Genomic DNA, 21,602 nt, shown 5'->3' on the forward strand with positions numbered 1-21,602 from the left:
AAGCTTTTACTCAGAGACCACCATATCTGGAAAGAAGCTGTGAAGCACTAGAAACTACTGAGAGACATGTTACCAGCAGGTCACTGGTGGGAAGAGGGTGTTCACGTGCAAAGGATGGATGGACGGAAGTGATTTAGGATCGTTTTTAAGGAAGCTGATCATTTCAATGTGATCTTGACAGCAATCTTACATCCAAGGGGCACTACTAGGAGTTCCTGGTGGCACTTCCATGGCAAATATCCCATGTGTTTGCTGCCCCCCACCCCGGTGACACTATCTGGGGTACTAGGAGAGTAGTTCAGCTGGTAAAGCAAGGGTGGATAGCCTGAGATGCACCTATCTGGAGCAGCCAGATACATGTCCCATAGACCTGCCTGATCTGGCCAGCTTGTGGTGCAGAGCCTGAAGTGAACTGTTGATTTCACAGCCTGGAGGATATCAGTTTGGATGTGGTGAAGTGAGCTTGGTGTTGAGGATCAGAAGCAGCTCAGGACTCCTTGTATGTAGGAGTGGGAAGAGGGCAGCAGATCAACCAGCTTCAGTTGCTGGCGGTCAAAGCCCTGGCTCTTGGGAGCTCACAATGCAACAAAGATAACACAGAGGATCCTGGTGGTAGAAGGAATGATATGTCACGGAGGCCTGCATGGAGCAGATAAATGACATCCTGGGTGGCCTGGCTATGATTGCCCGTTGTGTTTGATTGTGTCCCAACCAGTGGCATCCTTTCACTGTGGATACTGACAGGGTGCTGCTGCCTGTGATGTCCTCAGAGACAACCTTCAAGAGCCAGAGGTCAGCACCTGTAGGTAAAGCTGCAGCTCCCTGACACCGTGTATTACTGCATGTTCTTAAGCAGTCCTTTTCTCATTGCAGTCATGTTTTCACTTCTCTGGAAAGAAGCTCTTTGTAAAATGCTAGTTTTTAGATGAGCTGTTGGAGAAAAAAAAAAAAAAAAGCATTTTCTCTGCTTGAAAAAGGCCTGTATTTTCAAAACCTGCCTACTTCATGGCTCTTTGACTGTCAGTAGCTACATATTTCTGAGTACTGAACATTTCAATCTTTTGTTTGGGGGAAGCCACAAGTTTCTTTCAGAAATAACTCCCCGAGGGCTTTTGGGTGACATTGGTAGTAGGGTGCTGGTTGGACCAGATGATCTTGAAGGTCTTTTCCAACCCTAATGATTCTGTGATTCTATAGGTGCAGGTATGTGATTTTTTTCCTGTCTTTGCACATCCCATCAGTTGTCCTCCCTAAAGGATACCTCTGTCTCTGACACTGGCCCCTCTTTTCAGGGGACCTCACCTCCTTTGATTCTCTCCCTCGGTCTCTGAATGCAGAGAGGAGCTGTGGAGCTATGAGAGCCAAGGGGGGCAGCGCAAGGAAAGCCAGAAGGAGAAATGGGACTAGAGGCAGTGGTTTCTTACACCTGGAGGTCAGCCTGATCCTCCCTCCCCCCATGGACTTTCTCAAGAGTGCATGGTGAACAAGAGAACATGGTGAACCCGGGACTAGTCCCCTTGCCCCAGCCCTTGGAATTCACACCAAAATCCTTGCCGCCGATGGCCCATTTCTCCTGTATAGCTTGAGGACCCTGGTACCCTGAGAAAAAACGCGATGTCCGCAAGCAACAGGAGCCGAGGATCCCCGTGGGCGGCCGCAGCAGGGGCAGCCTCAGCCGTCCTCGCTGCCTCGGGGCACCACAGCCGCTTCCCGCAGGGGGACCGGGGGCTGCCTGGGCGCTGCTTCGGCCGGGGGAGGCAGGAGGGGAACAAGGGGGGGGGCTGCGAGGGGCTGGAACGGGATCGGCAGCACCGAGTGCCCGCAGCCGCCCGCCGGGGACTCGCCGTGCTGGGCGGTGGGGCGGCCCCCGTCCCGCTCCCTCCTTCCATCCCTCCCTCCTTCCCTCCTTCCCTCCCTCCGTCCCTCCCTCCCTCCGTCCCTCCCGGCTCTTATTCTGAAAGGAGCCTCCGTGCCCCCGCCGGCCCATCTCCCCCCCACCCTCGCCGCCTCCCCCTCCCCTCCCGCGGGCCTGGCCCCGCCGTGACCGCCGGCCCCTGGGGCCCCCCGGTCCCGTCCCGTCCCCTGGGGCCCCCCGGTCCCGTGCCGTGCCGTGCCGTCCCGTGCCGTGCCGTGCCGTGCCGCCCCTCCCCGCGGGGCCCCGCAGAAGGAAGGAGGTCGCCACGCATGGCTCGGCTGGCTCCCGCCGTGTTTTGCTGCTTTAATTCGCACTCGAGAGCGAAGGTCCGGCCCGGGCATCCTCTTCACTTCACTTTCTGGAAGACCTGAACGCAGACTTCGTCCTCGGCCGTCATGCGCTGGCGGGGGGGAAGGAGGAGACGGAGCTCAGGCTGCGGCCCTGCCCGCCCCCCCGTCGGGTCACCCCGCGGGCTGGGAAGGGGCACGGCCGTCAACTTTTGAACCCTGCAGGCGGATGTTTATGGGAGGTGGTCATTGCTCCCGAGGAGCCGCTGCTGGCGCCCGAGAGGAGCTGGAAGGAGGCTGCGCAGGCTTCGCCCAGCGCCCCCAGCACCTGCACGGTGTGCCCCCACCGCCGCTGCCTCCTCACCAGATGCAGCCGGTCCCCTTCCAGCCAGTGCCTCCAGCCTCGGTTCCTCTTCTCTCCTAGCTGCTCGCACACCAGCTGATCGCCCTCCCAGGACACGGTTGTCTGAAAAAAAAAAAAAAAAAAAAGGAGGAAGGCACGGTCCCAACAAAAGCAGGTCCCGACAATACAGATTACCAGCGATGACATCGCCTGTTCCCGTCAGACATGTTTTCAAACGCAGTCCCGGATCTGGCGTCTTTTTGGTAGCTCCTTAGGACTGCTGGCAGTAGTTTGGCACTCTGGTGGTCCTTAGGACTGACTCTTTGTGGGGAATGGATGGCCCTCTGCCTCCCATGTGCAACCGAGCGCTGACAAGCGGGCCGTTTCTGTCTTTATCCCAAGAGACTAGTACCCTCTGGATCCATAAGTACTGGGTCTTTGGCTGTACGGTGCTCATCCCCTTTGCTGTGATTTACTCATAGAACCAGTGAGTCCCGGACCTGCCGGGGCAGGCCAGCTCTGACGCGGGCTCTCACCTTGTTTGTGAACCAAAAGCTGGACAAGCCCCTGAGGTTCCAGCACACCCCCGTCCGCCTTCATCCAGCCCCGTGTGAGCTTCTCACCTGGCACTTGCGTCCATCCACGGGCCCCAGGTCTTCCTCAAACTGGACTCCCAGGTCAAAATCCATAACGTAGTCCCGAAGGGAGGTGATCGTGCGGATGACCATGTGATCTCCCGTGTGGATGATCTCCTTATCGGGCTTCAGGAGGCAAACCACTTTTCGCAGGACCACATTGATATCTGGAGGGCGAGATGGAGGGGAGATCTGTGGGCTGCCCGGGCCCCTCGGCCAGCTGCAGCCCCGCAGAGCTCCTTCACTCTTTAGCCAGGGAGCCCCAGCTCTGGGGGTACCTCCTCTCCCCCTCCCACCGCAGCGCAAAAAGTGACGGTGGCAGACAGGACGACCAAAGATTTGGGGTTGCCCAGATCCCTTCCCCCCCCTTCCCAGATCCCGCGGGCTGACGTTTTTGGGGACTGAGGGGAGTGAAAGCGGTGAAGGAGGACGGAGTTACCTAGTGCGCGGAGGTAATTGTCCATATTCTCCTGGGAGACGAAGCGGTAATAGCCGGTAAGGTTGGGCGGCATCCCGGGGCGGAGGGACGGGGCCGGCGGCTAGGAGCGGAGAGCGGAGCGGGGCCCGGGGCCGGCACGGAGCGGGGACGGGGCGAGCCGCCGGGCCCCTCGCCGCGGTAAAAGTCCCCGCGCCGGGAGGCGCGGAAAAGGCCGGGACTGCCCCCGCTTCCCGCACCTCCGCCCGGCCGGGGGGCGGGGGAGAGCAGCGGGACATCTCCTCCGCACAGCGACGGGGCGGCCGCGGTGCCTCGCTCCTCCCGGGGACACCCAGCCCGCCGGGGCGGCAGCCTGGCGGCTCCGGGTCCCGGTGCCGGTGCCGGGTCCGGGTCCGGTGCCGGTGCCGGGTCCGGTGCCGGTGCGGACGTGCGGCGGGTGCGCCCCGTCGAGCCTCGCCCCCCCCCCCCCCCCCCCCGCGCGCCCCCGGGGTAGAGGCGCGCCCCCGCCGCACCTGGCCCCGCGCACCGGCCGCCGCCCCCCCCGCGCTCGCCGCCGCGGCCGTGACGTCACGCTGCAGTGGCGGGGCGGGGCCGGGCGGCACCGGTCGGAGCGGAGCGGAGCGGAGCGGAGCGGGGCCGGGTGCCGGCAGCTCAGGGCGTGCCCAGGCCGCGCCGGGCCCCCGCTGTCCAGCACCGCGGGCGGGCTGCGACCCGCCGCCGCCTCCGCCATGGGCGAGCCGCGGCCCCGCGCAGCCGTCCTCCTGCCTCTCCTCTGCCTCTGCGCCGCGCTGCCCGCCGGCGCCGCCAACAAAGGTGAGCGGAGCGCCGCGGGCACGGACGGCGGCGGGGCAGGGGCTGCGGAGCTCCGGAGGGACCCCCCCGGCCGCCCCCCGCGGCGGGCAGAGCGGCACCTGGCAGCGCCGTCCGTCCGTCCGTCCGTCCATCCATCCATCCATCCATCCATCCAACCACCCACCCACCCATCTGTCCGTCCATCCCTCCCTCCATCCCTCCCTCCATCCCTCCATCCCTCCATCCATCCACCCATCCACCCATCCATCCATCCATCTATCCGTCCGTCTGTCCATCTGTCCATCCATCCATCTGCGGTTGCCGTGCAGCTCCCCGCTGTCATCTGTCACATTTTGCCAGGGGGGCTCCGAGGGTCCCCAGCCTCTCGGGCTTTCTTTGCCCTTTCAAGCGCCCTCACCCCGTCCCCTCCCTCTACTTTCTCCATCTGGCTCTTACCACCTGTTTTTTTTTTTCTATATTCTTTCTCCTTTTAGCATTCCCTTCTCGTTTTCCCCATTTCCACCCGCTTGCCTTGCTTTTGTTTCAGTTCTTGCCGTGTGGGTTTAGCTTTCCTTCCTTAACATGCAGAGAGGGGATGTGTTGCATCTCCACAGATCCCTCTTGTCTCAGAAACACATCCTCTATCTCCATTTTCTGATTCTAGTTCATGCATCTAGAATCTGTCAATAGGAATTATTCCACGGTTACGTGTTAACTGTGCAGGTTGCTTATATAAGGCAGTATCTTAAGTGCTAAATAAAATAATAATAATAAAAAAGACCAAAACCAAATGCTACAGCTCTAACGTTCTGAATGCAGATGTTCTGTGAACATGTAGGGTGATGGAGAAGGATGTAGGTTACTAGATCTGTGGCTGTAGACACAGGCACGAGAAATTCATTCTAGGGGAGTCAGTGAGACAATAATCGGATGGGGTGGGGGAATCTGAAACACACAAGGGTCATCAGGGAATGTGACATTTTAGCGTGCTTTTGGTGCTTTGGACAGAGCTACAGACAGAGGGTGCAACACAGGGCTCTGTGTACGCTGATGCTGGCAGGGGCATTTTTTTTGTGCTGCTCTGGCTCCAAGGGACCCAGTTGCAAGGCAAGGCCCCTTATGCTCTGTATTTTCTCTCACCTTTGTGAATTCACACGCTGAAATATGCACCCACCTTTGGCAAATGATTTCGGTTTTAGAGGAGCTTTCTTGAAACTGATGGGAGTCTGTATCCTAAAAATATTCCCCAAATGTATTTCTAATCCCCAAGAACTCGTATACCAAGAAATCAGAGTGGTGATTCCCAAGTTGCAGGTGGATGCAGCAAAGGGTTTCTGTCTCTACCACCAGCTTGTTACCCCAGCAACAGGGCATATTTGGCATTTGTGGCCATCGACTCCCACCTCGGTGCTGTGGTGCACGGACTGGGACTGACACAGAGTGGAATCTGGCGGGGGCAGCGGAGGGGTGGCGTGAGACGTGGGCACTCGCGCACAGGAAGGATTGCTCCTGCATACTGAGCAGGATGGATGTTTCTCTGGGTTTCCTACGCAATGCTCTATAATCTTAATCAATACGGGGACAGAGAAATGCCAACCCACACTCTTCGCTTCCACGCCGAGCTGTGTCCACCTGCTCTGCCCTGCCGGTGCATCCCCGCTCTGACCCGCAGTCCTGCCTGTTGGCCCATCACCCAGCTCCAGCAACACGTCTTGCGCCTGACGGGCAGGAGTGATCGATTGTAGGGGGTGCTGTCCCTTTCGAGTCAACACAAACGCCATGGCAGTACGTGTGCTGCAGAGAATGAATCCACGTATTGGAAGTAGTGCCCTTGAGGGGAAGGGCTCGGTATCCTACTCCCCACCAGCCATGCTGTGCTCAGAGTATTGCTTGGTTGTAATAAATCTTGGTCTCCAGGGGGTGGGAGAGTGGGGGATTATCTGGAAATGGGGGTTGTAACTAGGACATGTAATATAATCTCTGAGGCCCATTTGGCAGGGAGTGGGCATGGGGGAGGGGTTTTTAATTTATAACGATTTTTTCTCCTCTCCCTCCCCCCCACCCCCCTTTATTTCTCCCTTTCCCTGCCCTGGAGCCTCTGTGATAAAGATTAATTTGCTATTTCTGGGCCTGTGACATTTTTCAGAGCCTCCTGCTGGCGGCTGCCTCCATGTCAAGCCTGGCTGGGCTCCAGCCAACGGGATCAGCAAGGAGGGGCCAAAGGAATATGGTGCTCACCATGGAGTGGGGAAGGAAGGAGCAAGGGACTCAGCAGATGATTATACGTGTAGGGTGGCTGTCTGAAAGTGTACCTGGATACACGTGTCTAGATCCTTGGCCTTAGTCCAGAGGGTGGAAGGCATAGGTGGTAATGGCTGCGTGCAAGACTTATCCCCTGGGGACACCCCAAGGGAAGGTGTCTCCTGGATCCCTTAATTATGGCTTCAGTGAGCTAAAGGATTTAGCATTTGGATCTTGCTCCAGAATCAGACTACTCGTGTCTGTTGCTTTCATTTTTTTAATCGCTCCAGCTTTCCTGGGCACCCAAATGCCTCTCTACGTGCTTCTAACAAGAGGGTAATGACAAGGCCAGAAGGAGCACGTTGTTTCGGGTGAGGTCCCCAAGAGTGAGGTAGCACAGAGCTAAAGAAAAATAGCTGTTTCTTCCCAGCCGACTTTAGCTTTCTTTATTTCCAGAGAAGAAGGTGGGGCGGGGTGGTCGCTACCTGCCACTGGATGATATGCTGCTCTTTTTCTACTGAATCTGTCATTTTTGGCTAATGCTTTCCTCTGCTCCATCCCTTACCCCAAATTCGTCTCAGCAAATAAGCACAAACCCTGGATTGAAGCTGAATATCAGGGCATCATCATGGAGAATGATAACACAGTCCTGCTCAACCCACCGCTATTTGCACTGGACAAAGATGCTCCACTGCGCTATGCAGGTAGGTGGGCGACAGCTTTGGGAAGGGTGGGAGGCAGGGAGAGACCTCCAAAGAGACAGAGGCAGGGTCACATTCATCCCCGTGCTGGATTCTGTTTAGGAAACGATCACCTCCAAACCTCATTTCGGAGGAGGTCCCCAGTGAAGTCTGGAGCCAATTTGGGCACAGCTTGATTTAGGATCCTGTGAGCTGTTTCCCTTAGGGAGGGGAACTGAGGGTGGAGCCAGCTACTTTTTGACGCAGTTCTGCTATTTCCAAAGATCACATGCACAGCTCTGTGTCTGTGAGGGCTGGAGGAAGCTGGTAGGGCACAATTTGCTGGCAGTTCCACATCCCTCACAGGAAGCACGAATCCCTGAAAGTACAGCTAATGCTTCAATGCTTTTACAAGGTTTTTTATTCCTAGCGTTTGCTCCATGCCTGGAGCTTCCTCATGCAAGCCCCCTCAGCTTTGGGAGAGAAAAAGGGGCCCCTGTGAGCTGAACTCTAGGATTTAGGTGACCTTATTTGTAATTCCCTGAGATACTGTGCACGTCCTGTAATAGATAGATGTGGCATCATGGATTTTCATGCTTTGGATGTCTGTCTGAAATATGTGGCCTGTTTTGCCTCCTTGAGGGATGGAGAGATGAACTAAGGTGCTCTTTTAGTACTTTGGCAGTGTAGCCCTCATACACCTAGATAAAGCCTTGTAGCCTCTAGCTTTTCTTGATGCTGGGCAAGAGAACTTGCTGGGGGTGCAGTCTCCAGTAGAGGGCAATCTACATCATGGATGTCTGTAAGAGCTGGTAGGAGGAACTCCTAGGAAACCAACAACTGCACTGCAAGGAGATGATAATGAAGGAGAAAGGAGAGCGTAAGTTAGAAAGGAAGAAAATATGGGAGTGGGGAGCAAGGGGGCATGTCGTGCTCTCCTCAGTCCTCTTTCTTCTCGCCTTCCTCTCCACCTGTGGGTGCCAGGTGAAATCTGTGGCTTCAGGATCCATGGGGCAGGGGTGCCTTTTGAAGCTGTGATCCTCGACAAAGCTACAGGTGAGGGGCTGATCCGGGCCAAGGAACCAGTGGATTGTGAAGCACATAAAGAGCACACATTCACCATCCAGGCCTATGACTGTGGAGAGGGACCTGATGGAGCCAATACCAAGAAATCACACAAGTAAGTCCATGCAGTCGTTACTGCATGTTACAAAATGTGATCTGTCACATAAATGCAAACAGATAATGCTGTGGGGGCCCTTCCTTTAGCCAGGATTTTTTTTTTTCTAGCCATGATGCTGTAACTCAACATGTGAATAAGACCAAACAAAAATGTGATGGTCCTGTGCACTGGCTGAGTCACACGAGTAAATATGCCAGAAACAAGGACTGCTTGACAGTTGTGTCTGAGTGGTGCCTTACATTACTGAATACAGGCAGAAGGTCCAGATGACATTATTAGTCCTTTTACTCTTTCTCTGGGATGGGAAATCATTGTACAAGCTCCTATGTACCGACATTGCTGTGTTGAAACCCGTCTTTTTCCTTGTCCTTGCCTTTGACATCTGGAAGTCAGACTGGTACATTTTATGGGAGTGATGTAATCTGAAATTTGGGTGATGTATGGCTCCTAATCAGCCAATAAGTTCTTACTGATGTTTCTCTGCATCAGGGCCACAGTGCACGTTCGAGTAAATGATGTGAATGAGTTTGCTCCTGTCTTTGTGGAAAAGTTGTATCGTGTCGCAGTGACTGAGGGAAAGCTGTATGACCGCATCTTGCGTGTGGAAGCCATTGATGGAGACTGCTCGCCGCAGTACAGCCAGATCTGCTACTACGAGATCCTGACCCCCAATATTCCCTTTCTGATTGACAATGATGGTAAGAATCTGAACCTGCCACGAGCACATGACTCTCCCTTTTCTCCTCTGCTCTTTCTCTTCCAGTCCCATCTGCTGGCAGAACTGTGGTACGTGAACTGTGATTCCTCTAGTACTGCTCATCTCTCTCTTCTCATGCAGAGACTCAGCAGCCATTTTGTGGGATGCTATAGCATATAGCACAGTGGCACTGTGGGGGAACTCTGCCTTCCTTTGGTTGTTTCTGTAGTTGATCAAAAATAGAGCGATTTCTAGAAGTAACATGTTTGAAGAGACTTTCTTCTTCCTTGATTTCTTTGTGTTGCTATCCAGGGAACATTGAGAACACGGAGAAGCTGCAGTACAGTGGAGATCGTCTCTACAGGTTCACAGTAACAGCCTATGACTGTGGAAAGAAGCGGGCTTCTGATGATGCTGAAGTGGAAATCCAGGTGAAACCCACCTGTAAACCCAGCTGGCAGGGTATGAAACCTCCAGACACAGTTTTGTCTTGCCTTTATGCTGAACTACTCAGTCCTACTGATTGAAAATGTTTGTGTATACACATATAAATTTGTATACACATATATAGTTAAATTCTGGCACCAAACCACCAGTCCCATCTAAGGTACTGCAAAGTTACTGGGAGGCAATTGAACATGGGAAAAACATTTCTTAGATTACTGTGAACTACTATGTATTTGATAAGTCTCATAGACAGAATGTAGTGTAGATTGCATTTGAGGCTGCTCATCTTGAGGATCTTTGGCTTTTTCAGAGGTGCTGTTTGTCTACAGGGTCAGCTAAGTCAATGGAATTAAAGGGAAATCAACACAGCTAAATGTCTACTCTGCCTGATGAGAGATTGAAAATCCAGGGATTGATGCTACACTGGCACTAGCTGTAGAAGATGAGAATTTGGACTTTCTGTGCTTCCAGGAAATCTTCCTTTGCACTGATGCCAGCTGCATAAAGTTGATTTTCAGTGCAGAAGGGGCCAAAAATCTCTCTGTTTATGGCTGGTGCATAGACGCCATTTGTGTGTGCCAAGCGTTCTGGCCCTGGGTCCTTGGCAGGACCTAACCCATCTCTTCTCTGTCACTCTTCTTCATTAGGCTGGAACAAGAGGATTGAGTACACACCGGGTGCAGGCAACCTCGCACTCTTCCCCAGCATTCACCTGGAGACCTGCGATGAGCCCCTGTGGAACATCCAGGCCACGGTGGAGCTGCAGACCAACCATGTGGCTAAGGGCTGTGACCGGGATAACTACTCCGAGAAGTCACTACGCAAACTCTGTGGTGAATTGAGTCTTTCCTGAGCAAAGGGGAATGGCAGCAAAGCACCCTGCCCATTTCCCTGAAGGGATTCACGGTGATACCTTTGCACCTCATGCAGCAGAGCTGCTGAGACACACTCCTCCATATCTGCTGTAGTCAGCAGGGCTGTGAGGACACCTAGCTCACATGCTGTCTTGAGCACAAGCACCTTGTGGGCACCCTGCTTGTATTTTTAAGGGGCTCCCTGTACTTTCTTTTCTGGGAAGCCAGAGGTTTCTGTGCATTGTCTCATTATGCAGAGTCTATGAGATATATCCATTGGCACAGATTGAAAAGTCACCATCCTCCTCCAGATAGGAGAAGGCCTATAGGCCACTCTTCCTCTCCCTGTGCTCTAGGACATTGCAATGAGCCCTCTGCCACCCTCTTCTTCTGTGCTCTAGATCCCAGGCTTCTCAGACTCCTGTGCTCCTGACTGCTGACTCCTTCCCTTCTTGGTAGGTGCTGCCTCAGGAGAGATTGACTTGCTGCCTGTGCCTAGCCCCACGGCGAACTGGACTGCACGGCTCTCAGTGCACTACAGCCAGGACAGCAGCCTCATCTACTGGTTCAATGGCAGCCAGGCTGCCCAGGTGCCTGTGATGAATGGGCTGCATGCCCATGAGGGGCTGAGTGACCACTTCACCCTGTCTGTATGGATGAAACATGCTGTAGTGCCCAGCAAAGGCAGGCGGGAAGAGGAGACGGTGATCTGCAGTACAGTGCAGAGCGGTGAGACACTTTTCCTGGGGAGGTGATGCTGATCTGTTAGAAGGCATTGTCCATGCAGGTGGAAATCCCTGTGTTCCAGAGCAGGGCCTGGGAAGGGGTCCCTCCTTAGGAACATAGCTTCTTCAGCCCCCACATTTTCTGGGAGCAGTCAAGCCCACTGTGAACACACAGTGCTGAGTGCCAATCACGCAGGCTAGTGTGCGTTTCTGGGCTCTGGCTTTGAAGTATTGTATGTAATGCCCTTTGCTTGTCTCCTGGCAGAGGATGGCTACTCACATTACTCTCTGGCTGTGCATGGCTGCCGAATTGCATTCCTCTACTGGCCATTGCTGGAGAGTGCAAGGCCTGTGAAGTTCCTATGGAAGCTTGAGCAGGTGAGAAAATGTTTACGTCTTCTCAGTGTTCTTTCTCCTCCTTCCCCTTGCTGATTCCTTCTTCTGCTGTATGCCATAGGTCTGTGATGATGAATGGCACCATTATGCCCTCAATCTTGAGTTCCCTACTGTCACACTCTATGTGGACGGCGTCTCTTATGACCCTGCCCTCATCCATGACAATGGCCTCATTCATCCTCCTCGGCAGGAGCCCTCACTCATGATCGGAGCCTGCTGGACTGGTGAGTGCCCACTCCCTGAGCCATGCTGTTTCCATGTGGGAAACATGGGAGTGAAGGGAGAGCCAGAAGAGGTGAAAAATGGTGACCAATACTAAATGATGCAAGCCACATTGCAGCCATCTTGTCTCCTTGTCACCAAAAACAGTGTGGTTCCTTCCCTCCTTATGGACCAAACCAGCAGGCCATGGTAGTAATAACTCAAGCGTCAATGGCAGCTTTGTGGACAGCAGCAGTAGAACATGTGATGACAGTTAACTAGCTTTCATGCAGGGGAGAGTTGAAAGTCTGTACCTCATTCAGGTGTTGGCCTTTCTATCAAAGTTTTTCACCAGAGAGCAGAGGTCATTATTTATGCTGTTAGTTGTATTGATGGTGATTTGTGTGTCTTGAATTTCTTTATGGAGAAGCCACAAAGCAGTCTGTGCAGAAGTTGGGTTGGAAAAGAAAAATAAGGTTAGGGACGTAGATAAGACACTACCGGATTAAAACCAGTTCTGTGAAGATGTAAGTCTGAGGTCTTTCAGTTTTCCTGTAAGACTGGAGCAGAACAAAACCTAGGGACATGGTTTTGTGGGTAATATTGGTGGTAGGAGATGGTTGGACTAGATGATCTTGGAGGTCTTTTCCAGCCTTAATGATTCTATGATTCTGTTCTATGAAAACTAAAGGAACATGCCTGCTGCTTGACTTCATTCCAGCAGAAATTGCTAGTAAGGTCAAACATTTAATGTAGTCCTGCTTCTTCCTGCACAGGGATCTTCCCACAGCTCTGTGCTTTCTACTGGCCTTTTGCATCCAACAAATATTAATCAGCTTGGGACACCCTTCTGAAACCATCTGAATTTCAAAGGAGAGCTGAGAACATGGCTTGTTGAGAACACATCAAGGACCATGTTCCATAAATGGGAGTCACTTAATTCCTAGAATAGAGGAATAGAAGGAGGAAAAAAGCCCTGTATTTTCCTCTTGTATTAGTTACAGCCTCAACATCCCTTTATGAGGGGGACATGGCCCTCTTTCATCTGTGTTGTGCTGTCTCTAGGGTTGAAGGGTGCACTGCTTGGTATGTGAGTCCAGAGCTGTTCTTTTGCACTGGCTGATATGGATAATTGTATAGAAACATGCCTGACCCTGTAACTATCCTCTTCCAATGTATAATTGCTTGTCTGAATGTTCTCCTTTTACAGAGGAGAAAAACAAAGAGAAAATCAAGGGAAATGAGAATTCCACTGATACTGTACAAGGTAGGGAAAAGAAAGAAGGTGGTTCTCTTCCCCTCTTCACCATGCATGACTATATCACTTCTTGCATGGTGCCTTCCTTGTACAGCTCCTTGATCCTGTCCTACCACCTCCTGCTGATTTGGGAAGAAAACCCTTATTATTTGGCAGATTGGTCCTTGATACCTGTAGAGCATGAAAATGCTGGTAGGACTACAGCCTGCTTTGAGAAATGGAGTACGCTTTTCATGTGAAGAAAGTGTCCTCATGCCTGGTCATTAAAGTTGGTCTCTGAAGAACACAATAGCCATTGGAGACATCAGGAGATGTCACCTCATCCCTAACTATCTGTGGAACATACAGTTTCTTTTGAAAGCCCTCACAGGAAGCAGAATGAGAAGGGGACAAGAAATTGTTTCCATCTGGCATTCAGTGGTTTAGCAGAAACTTCTCTATGCTACCTACCTGTCACTGCCCTGGTCTTTCTGTTGGTCTTTTCCCTACCCAGGATTCCAAAAATTGTCATCTACTTACTTCAGTATTGTCTGTCTTTTTACTGTCTTTTTCATTTCTATGTTCTGTGCACCCCTCTGTTCTCTCCTACCTCCCTTAACATCTTTGTGTCCCTCACACTGTGGCTTTTGTTGTCTTTGCTCTTCCATGTCCCATGCAGTCATCTGTCTCTCTGTCTCTCGTAAGGGAGACAACTGTGTGTCCCTCACATTTCTGTTGTCTTTGTTCTCTTCCTCACCATGTCTCTCACGCCCTCCACGTCCCATGTTTCCCTCAGGAGATCCTCTGTTGATACACCACTACTTCCATGGTTACTTGGCTGGCTTCACTGTGCGCCCTGGTAGCTTGGAGAGCCGGGAGGTTATTGAATGCCTGTATGCCTGCCGTGAGGGGCTTGATTACAGTGACTTCGACAGTCTGGGCAAAGGGATGAAGGTATGCCCATCTGCCCAACTTGCATGGGTCTCCTCCACTCTCCTCCCTGGCCTTGCTTCCCAGGACTTTGCCTGCTCCCCCACCTCGGACAGCTCCCCACCCTTCTCCTTTGTGTCTCTCGTAGCCTGGGTTCTTGGCATTTGCTAAGGAATACTAAGTATTTTCTTCTTGTCCGCTTCTAGGTTCATGTGAACCCCTCTCAGTCCTTGCTCACCTTGGAGGGTGATGATGTGGAAACCTTCAACCATGCAATCCAGCATGTGGCTTACATGAATTCACTGCGCTTTGCTACCCCTGGAGTCCGGCCACTCAGACTCACCACTGCTGTCAAGTGAGTGGACAAAGCAGCATCCCTGGTTAGGTTCAGCAAGAGGATCACATCCCTTTTGACTAAAATTAAACCTCACCTTGTATTTAAATTCTAAGTGATGCTTGTGAAATGGACAAGTGTTTCTGAAAACAATTATTAAAGTATCCATTTGGTTACTTTAATACTGGGGTCCTAGGGTCCATGCAGTTAGCAGAACTTCTGCCTTTGCTGATGGTGTTTCAGGCATGTGGGCTGGTTTTAATTTTCTCTGTGGTGTGCAGATATGACCAAGTCACCTGAAAGGCAGTGATTCCTACCAGACCTCTCTGTCTTGCACAGCAGGCCACAGGGAATCTCTAGGAAGACTACCAGAAAAAAGATATTGCCTTCACTGACAGTAATGGGCAGAAGATGCTCTATTGCAGTGTTGGTGGAAAGCTGGGCCAACTGATGCTTTCTGCTTCTCTCCTTCAGGTGTTTCAGTGAAGAGTCCTGTGTTTCCATTCCTGATGTGGAAGGTTATGTCGTGGTGCTACAGCCTGATGCCCCCCAGATCCTGTTGAGTGGCACTGCCCACTTTGCTCATACTGCATCAGACTTTGAGGCTCCTGATGGGGTCCCCCTTTTCCCCAACCTCCAGATCACCTGCTCTATTTCTCACCAGGTGGAGGCCAGGAAGGATGAGAACTGGCACGGTACTGGTGAGTGGAGTACGGGGAGAGTCAGAGAAAAAATGGAAAAACCTGCAAGTGTTGCTGTTCTGCAGAGGAAGTAGAACCCCTGGTTGCACCCAAAACAGGAGAGAGTTTATAAATACAGAAGCAAGGCACACTGTGTTTTAATATGTAGGCTAATTGGTTCTTAATCCTTTCTGCTCCTCCCTGTACTTTTTCCATCCAAACGGTTCCTTGCCTCACTCTCTCCTCCATCTTTCCCATGCTAATCTGTTTTACATTTTACCTACATTTCCCTTTACTGAATCCAGCACTGGATGTCTTGCCTGTTACTTTGTCCACTCCTGCTCTTCCTCAGTCTTCTCCCGTTTCCCTTATTTCTTGCCCCTTCCCAAAGCTATATCAGGGGAAGTTCTGATTAGATATTAGGAAAAGGCTCTTCACTGAGAGGGTGGTCAGGCACTGTAACAGGCTCCCGAAGGAAGTGCTCATGGCCCCAAGTCTGTCAGCGTTAAAGAAATGTTTGGAGAATGTTTGTAGATACATGGTTTAACTCTTAGGTTGCCCTCTGTGGAGTCAGGAGTTGGACTTGATGATCCTTGTGGGTCTCTTCCAACCCAGGATGTTCTGTGATTTTGTGATTTCTTCCTGCATCATTTGTTCCTTTGAATTCCCCTGTCAGTTTCCTCACACCCTAAAGTATCTTTTCCCTCAGCTCCCTCCATCACCCTCAGATTACTTCTCTGCACTCTATGCTCCACATATCCTTTCACTTCTGTTGCATCTCTTTTGCTAATAGGATTTTTTTGCTCATAACTTTCTGTTCAGCAGCTTGAGCTTCTTAGAGAAAGTTGGTCTTGGCCCTGCTGAAAGAGATTAGTCTTTGAAAGTGGTTGCCATTTTAAATAAGATAAGATCTCAAACTTGGTTACCAGCAGTTGTGAGAATGGAAAGCTTTCAAAAGCACTAAGGGTCTGTGAATGTGTGAAAATTCCTGATTTTCAGTTTGCCATTGCCAACAGTCATTACAGCCAAGATATGTTACCATGAACCAGACCCATAATAGTATGTTGTTCCAAAATATGAGTGACTTAGTCATGTACATAAATAATGTCATTAGAACCAGGGGGACTCTTCCAGCAAGTAATTAGACTGACAGTGATTTTACTCAAGATAAGTGCTAGCCAGAGAAAGAGAAGTTATTACTTACGATGTGAGTATGTCTAAGTGGGTACCATTCCTGCTTTCATTCCTGGCTGACTGGCTTTCTGGCCATCTTCTTTCCCTTTGCATTTCAGTGACAGACACACGAATGTCAGATGAGATTGTGCACAACTTGGATGGCTGTGAGATCTCATTGGTAGGAGATGACTTGGACCCAGAGAGGGAGTATTTGCTCCTGGATGGGGCAGCGCTGCAGCAGCGGGGCCTGGAGCTTGTTAACACCTCTGCTTACCTCACCATCACAGGTATGTCCTCTTTGGCCACAGATGTGTATTTATGCCTCTTTCACTGTCTGTCAGGCATCACAGGGAGAAGAACTTAAGGCAATGTGTTGGTGTACTTTGTGAGACTGAGATATAACCATTTGCTGAACTCCTGGCTTTTGAAGTCCTGGGCTATTTCCCTTAGGAGGTGACTCTTCCAGTACACAGTGCTAGGATATGGTATCTGAGCTGTGATTCAGGCTTGTATCACTCCTCCTGACTTAGTCCCATTGCCCTTGGGGGCTGGTTTTCTTAGATGCCAGTAGTATTTTGTGTGAAATGACTTGGGGACAGCACATCCCAGAGGTTGTGGACCGGTGCAATGCTTATGTACTGTGCAGAATTTAACAAGGTGGTTGTTCTTGATCCTTTCTTCCTTTAAGTGTGTTTTAGCAGTGCAAGCTGGGATTTCATCAGATCATTTGCAGACAGCTCCAGCTCTGGTCACTTCCCATTAACCTAGCCTTGGATTCCTCTGTAGCTCCTAGTTGCTACAGGGGTATTAAACCAGATGACTTTGAAGCAGGAGCTTCCTGACTCTACAACAATTATTTCTTCTTGGTCTTAGGGGTGGAGAGCATTGCAGTTTATGAGGAAATACTACGCCAGGTCTCATACCACATCAACCATGGTGCTGCTCTTTATGAGAGGAAGTTTCACCTGTCCTGCACTGAGATGAATGGACGCTACTCCAGCAATGAGTTTACTGTTGAGGTACAAGATCAATACATGCACATATACATGTTTGTACATGCATGGGGAGATCACTGTGGACAGGAATGCACCCAGTGTAGACACCATCACAATGAACACAGGGCTGAATCTCTCTCACTCTGGTCTTTCTGCAGATGAATGTCCTCCACAACATGAACCGAGCTGCTCATCCTAACCATATTCTGAGTTCTCAGCAGTTCATACATCGAGGCCATCATTTACCCCCAGAGCTATCTGGCCACAGCTTGGCAAGCACCCATAACAACCCTAGTATGTAACACACTTTTGGTTTTATTCCTTTAGGTCAAGATGTTGATTTTGTGATATCCTGTTAGAACTTACAGCAGGGCATTGCTTGCAGACTCCCTTTACCCATCTTACTGAGTTCTTATTATACTGTCTTGTCCCACTCTTCATTAGCAAATGGACTGCAGTCTTTGTCAAATTGTGTTTTAGAGCTTGGTGCAATAATTCTTCTCTGGTGTGTTGCTTTCTTGATGCAGAAGCAGTCTGAAACCTACTACTTGTCTAAAAAGAGCAACTGTAAGCTCGTACTATTTCATTCATGCATCTTGCAAAAGTGCTGTGTGGGGCTGGATAATGTAGTTTCAAAAGGAAGTTTCAACAGCAGGAGACAAATGACAATCAAGACTGCCACTGCTCTAAAGAGAGATGGGACCAGGTGGTGATCAACGAATGCAGAAAAATACAGGAGATAGCACTAAAAAGACAAGATGATGTTTCTTGCCCCCAAAACAGAGGAGAGAGATGCCTGAAAGCTAGGCTAGAGATAAGATTTGTTGGCTTGTCCTGACAACTCTGTGCCACAAGCATGAAAGGAGTCTATCATGTTTTGACGCCCATCTATAAGAAGGGTTGTAAGGAGAATCAGGGGAACTACAGGCCTGTCAGCCTGACCTCGGTGCCAGGAAAGGTGATGGAACAGAATTCATTTTGAAATGCAATCACACAACATACGCAAGACAACCAAGGGATCAAACCCAGCCAGCACAGGTTCATGAAAGGCAAGTCCTGCCTGACCAACCTCATCTCCTTCTATGACCGGGTGACCCGCCTGGTGGATGAGGGAAAGGCTGTTGACGTAGTCTACCTAGACTTCAGCAAGGCCTTTGACACGGTCTCCCACAGTATCCTCCTGAAGAAGCTGGCAGCCCATGGCTTGGACAGGTACACTCTGCTGGGTTAAAAACTGGCTGGATGGCTGGGCCCAGAGAGTGGTGGTGAACGGAATGAAAACCAGCTGGTGACTGGTCACCAGGGGTGTCCCCCAGGGCTCAGTATTGGGGCCCATCCTCTTTAATATCTTTATTGATGATCTGGATGAGGGAATTGAGTGCACCCTCAGTAAGTTTGCAGACGACACCAAGTTGGGGGGAAGTGTCAATCTGCTGGAGGGTAGGAAGGCCCTGCAGAGGGACCTGTACAGGATGGGTTGATGGGCAGAGGCCAATGGGATGAGGTTCAACATGGCTAAGTGCTGAGTCCTGCACTTTGGTCACAGCAACCCCATGCAGTGCTACAGGCTTGGGGCAGAGTGGCTGGAAAGCTGTGCAGAGGAAAAGGACCTGGAGGTGTTGGCTGATGCTCGCCTGAACATGAGCCAGCAGTGTGCCCAGATAGCCAAGAAGGCCAATGGCATCCTGGCCTGTATCAGGAATAGTGTGGCCAGCAGGACCAGGGAGGTGATCATCCCCTTGTACGCAGCTCTGGTGAGGCTGTACCTTGAGTACTGTGTTCAGCTTTGGGCCCCTCAGTACAAGAAGGACATCGAGGCCCTGGAGTGTGTCCAGAGAAGAGCTACGAAGCTGGTGCAGGGCCTGGAACACAAGTCCTGTGAGGAGCTGCTGAGGGAACTGGGGTTGTTTAGTCTGGAGAAGAGGAGGCTCAGGGGAGACCTTATTGCTCTCTACAGCTACCTGAAAGGCAGTTGTGGGGAGCTGGGGGTTGGCCTCTTCTCACAGATAACTAGTGATAGGACTAGAGGGAATGGCCTCAAGTTGTGCCACAGGAGGTTTAAGTTGGAAATTAGGAGACATTTCTTCTCAGAAAGAGCAGTCAGGCATTGGAACAGGTTGCCCAGGGAGGCGGTAGAGTCACTGTCCTTGAGGGTGTTTAAGGAAAGGTTGGACATGGTACTTAGGGACATGGTTTAGTGGGTGACATTGGTGGTAGGGGGATGGTTGGACCAGATGATCTTGGAGGTCTTTTCCAACCTTAATGATTCTATGATTCAAATTGGCTCTTCTGAAAAGCTCTAGGACTGTTGAAGAGGACCCTTCGCTGGTTTTGGCCCCCTGTTTTAGAGAATATGGATAGCACCTTTGTTTCTAGCTTTTACTGCAGTTTCGTGCAGCCTCTTACCCAAAGCTGATCCAGCCCTGCAGCTGGAACTGAACCATTGCTGGGACAGCATGTGCTGTGAGAGTGCTGAAAAATCACCCCCTGCTGCGCCCTTCCCCAGCTCTGCTTGATCTCAGCAGAAGCAGTAGGAAAAGTTGTCCCTGCTATATACAGCTCCCCAAAACAAATCCATGGAGGGCCTGGGCAAGTTTTCCAGGAAATGGGGTTATCTAGGGAGTGAAGGCTAGACCTACAGGCCTAGAACAAAGAGGAGAGAGCTGGTCTAAGGCTCTTAGATGAATTTCAAATTTTCTCTTGTGGAGAAGCTAGGCTTTGACTGTGGTACTAAATTAGAATAGTATTCTGCCCCATGTGCAAAGCACACTTCTGGGTTCCTTCTTTCTCTACTGCTTACACGGTATCACACTATGAAAATTGTCCTCCTTAGAGACTCTCTCTAGTGAAAACCTCTCTCTCCCAATGGGCAGATACAATGACAAATGACTACTATATGACATATTCTGGTAACTTATGTAGATGAAGCTACGCAGAGTCTACAGGCAAGCTGACATTAGAAAGCGCCTGGACCTAGGCATCCTGGGAAACACTGAGTAAGGATATAGCAGCCAAAGGCAGGAACTGCCTGTGCCCAGGGGAGCAGAAAAGTCAGGACATGTTCTTGCTTAGACCAAAACCCCATATTCTGTCCAGCAACTCTAGTTCCTGCAGGTTAGGCATTGGTCAGGTTGGAAACACGTTTATGTGAGAGACTGTAACCACATCTTTTCTTTCTCCAAAGTGGTCCCCAGCGCAGCCACTATCATCATTGTGGTGTGTGTGGGCTTCCTGGCACTCATGGTGATCCTGGGCATCCTGCGCATCCACTCCCTGCACCGGAGGGGAATGGGGCAAGAGGTCCCGGGGGCTGCTGCAGGGGGACACACAAGCACTGGCAGCAAAGATAGTGACATGTTCTGGGACGACTCAGCCCTCACCATCATAGTCAACCCCATGGAGGTAAGGAGCAATCACAGAGGCTTGGGCCTCCTGGGTTGCCAGATCCTTCCCCTTACGACATCTCATCTCCACAGTCCTACCAGAGCTGCCAGGAGAGGGCAGCAGAAAACAGTGGGGGAAGAGCTAATAAGGACATGGAGGAAGATGATGACAGCACTGACTCGGAGACACCCGACTCCCCAGACAGCAATGACGTGGATGACCGACACATCATTGGCAAAAGTGACAGCTCTCACCTCTATTAGGAGCTTTAAAACACCCATCCAATGGATCCCTAAAAACATATGGCTGGAAGGAGGAGGTGTCTTACTTTAACTTCTTCCTTCCCCCACCTTGTACATGTTCTCCTCCCTCATGTGTCATTTCTGCCTCCCGTGTTCCTTCATCTTCTGCCATTCTCATTGTGGACATTCCCCACATTACTGACCCCACATTTGGCTCTCCTGAGACACATATTTGGGCACTTGCACATGAGAGTGGCACAGTTCAAACTATGATGAGGAAGGAAGGGCTCGGAAAGAATGGAAAATTGGAAGGAGAAGCCAGCCATAAGGCTCAGAGTGGGCTCTCTCACAACCCCTCCCCAGATACTATATATATATATTGTATATTTTTCCAATGTTGTCGTTTGAGGTTTATTCTCGTTTCATGCAAAAAAAAAATCAAAAACAAAAACAAACAAAAAAAAAACACCAGAACACTGCAGCTTGTGTCGCTTTGTAAAATTGTCAATACTCCTAAACTAAATGAATGATGGTAAGAAGGATGAGGAAGCAAAGTGGATTTTAAAATAAATGGATTTCAAATAAAAGGTTCGGGGTTTCTGCAGTTTTTCCACTATATGCCGGGAAATAAGCAGTCTGTGTAGTCATTAATGTAAGACTGGAGATTGTCCAGACCATATTATTTATCAAAATTACTGCCTTACCTTAGAGATGTGTTGTATTTTTAAGTGTATGTGTTGGAACAATTGTAACATCTCTGCATCCCTCCCCCTCACCTTTTTGAGTCAAAAT

General features: G+C 50.8%; 2 protein-coding genes across 3 annotated transcripts; one reads left to right on the plus strand and one right to left on the minus strand.

The window, feature by feature from the left end:
• Positions 1-2,189: 2,189 nt before the first annotated feature.
• Positions 2,190-3,914, minus strand: RBP5 (retinol binding protein 5). Of its 2 annotated transcripts, none has more exons than XM_067004947.1 (4): positions 3,620-3,914; positions 3,169-3,347; positions 2,567-2,668; positions 2,190-2,421 (listed from the first exon to the last, which is right to left on the minus strand). In XM_067004947.1, exons 1-4 carry the CDS (start codon positions 3,690-3,692, stop codon positions 2,377-2,379), a joined length of 399 nt encoding a protein of 132 aa, XP_066861048.1. In that variant the 5' UTR covers positions 3,693-3,914; the 3' UTR covers positions 2,190-2,376. The 2 variants fall into 2 exon arrangements, with proteins under 2 accessions (XP_066861048.1, XP_013054941.2); XM_013199487.3 differs by having other exon boundaries at positions 2,190-2,315; positions 3,620-3,900.
• Positions 3,915-4,211: 297 nt separating this feature from the next.
• CLSTN3 (calsyntenin 3) lies at positions 4,212-21,397 on the plus strand. The gene is made up of 18 exons (XM_048051522.2): positions 4,212-4,429; positions 7,231-7,353; positions 8,314-8,509; positions 9,002-9,210; positions 9,522-9,671; positions 10,304-10,489; positions 10,970-11,239; positions 11,501-11,613; positions 11,693-11,855; positions 13,043-13,099; positions 13,866-14,023; positions 14,206-14,354; positions 14,808-15,034; positions 16,306-16,476; positions 17,063-17,208; positions 17,343-17,478; positions 20,369-20,586; positions 20,661-21,397. The coding sequence occupies exons 1-18, from the start codon at positions 4,345-4,347 to the stop codon at positions 20,829-20,831; spliced, it is 2,928 nt and encodes a 975-aa protein (XP_047907479.1). The 5' UTR covers positions 4,212-4,344; the 3' UTR covers positions 20,832-21,397.
• Positions 21,398-21,602: the final 205 nt, after the last annotated feature.

Source organism: Anser cygnoides, chromosome 1 (genome assembly GCF_040182565.1).
Source record: "Anser cygnoides isolate HZ-2024a breed goose chromosome 1, Taihu_goose_T2T_genome, whole genome shotgun sequence".
Taxonomy (NCBI): Eukaryota; Metazoa; Chordata; class Aves; order Anseriformes; family Anatidae; genus Anser; species Anser cygnoides.

Bases quoted from the DNA above. Each gene is read 5' to 3' on its own strand.
- RBP5 (XM_013199487.3), bottom strand. From the start codon at position 3,692: ATGCCGCCCAACCTTACCGGCTATTACCGCTTCGTCTCCCAGGAGAAT. The intron at 2,669-3,168 runs GTGAGAAGCTCA...TTTTTTTTTCAG, and splicing joins TGGATGGACGCAAGTGCCAG to ACAACCGTGTCCTGGGAGGG. The intron at 2,316-2,566 runs GTGAGGAGGCAG...CCCCCCCGCCAG, and splicing joins AAGGGGACCGGCTGCATCTG to CGCATGACGGCCGAGGACGA.
- CLSTN3 (XM_048051522.2), top strand. From the start codon at position 4,345: ATGGGCGAGCCGCGGCCCCGCGCAGCCGTCCTCCTGCCTCTCCTCTGC. The intron at 7,354-8,313 runs GTAGGTGGGCGA...TGTGGGTGCCAG, and splicing joins TGCTCCACTGCGCTATGCAG to GTGAAATCTGTGGCTTCAGG. The intron at 11,240-11,500 runs GTGAGACACTTT...GTCTCCTGGCAG, and splicing joins CTGCAGTACAGTGCAGAGCG to AGGATGGCTACTCACATTAC.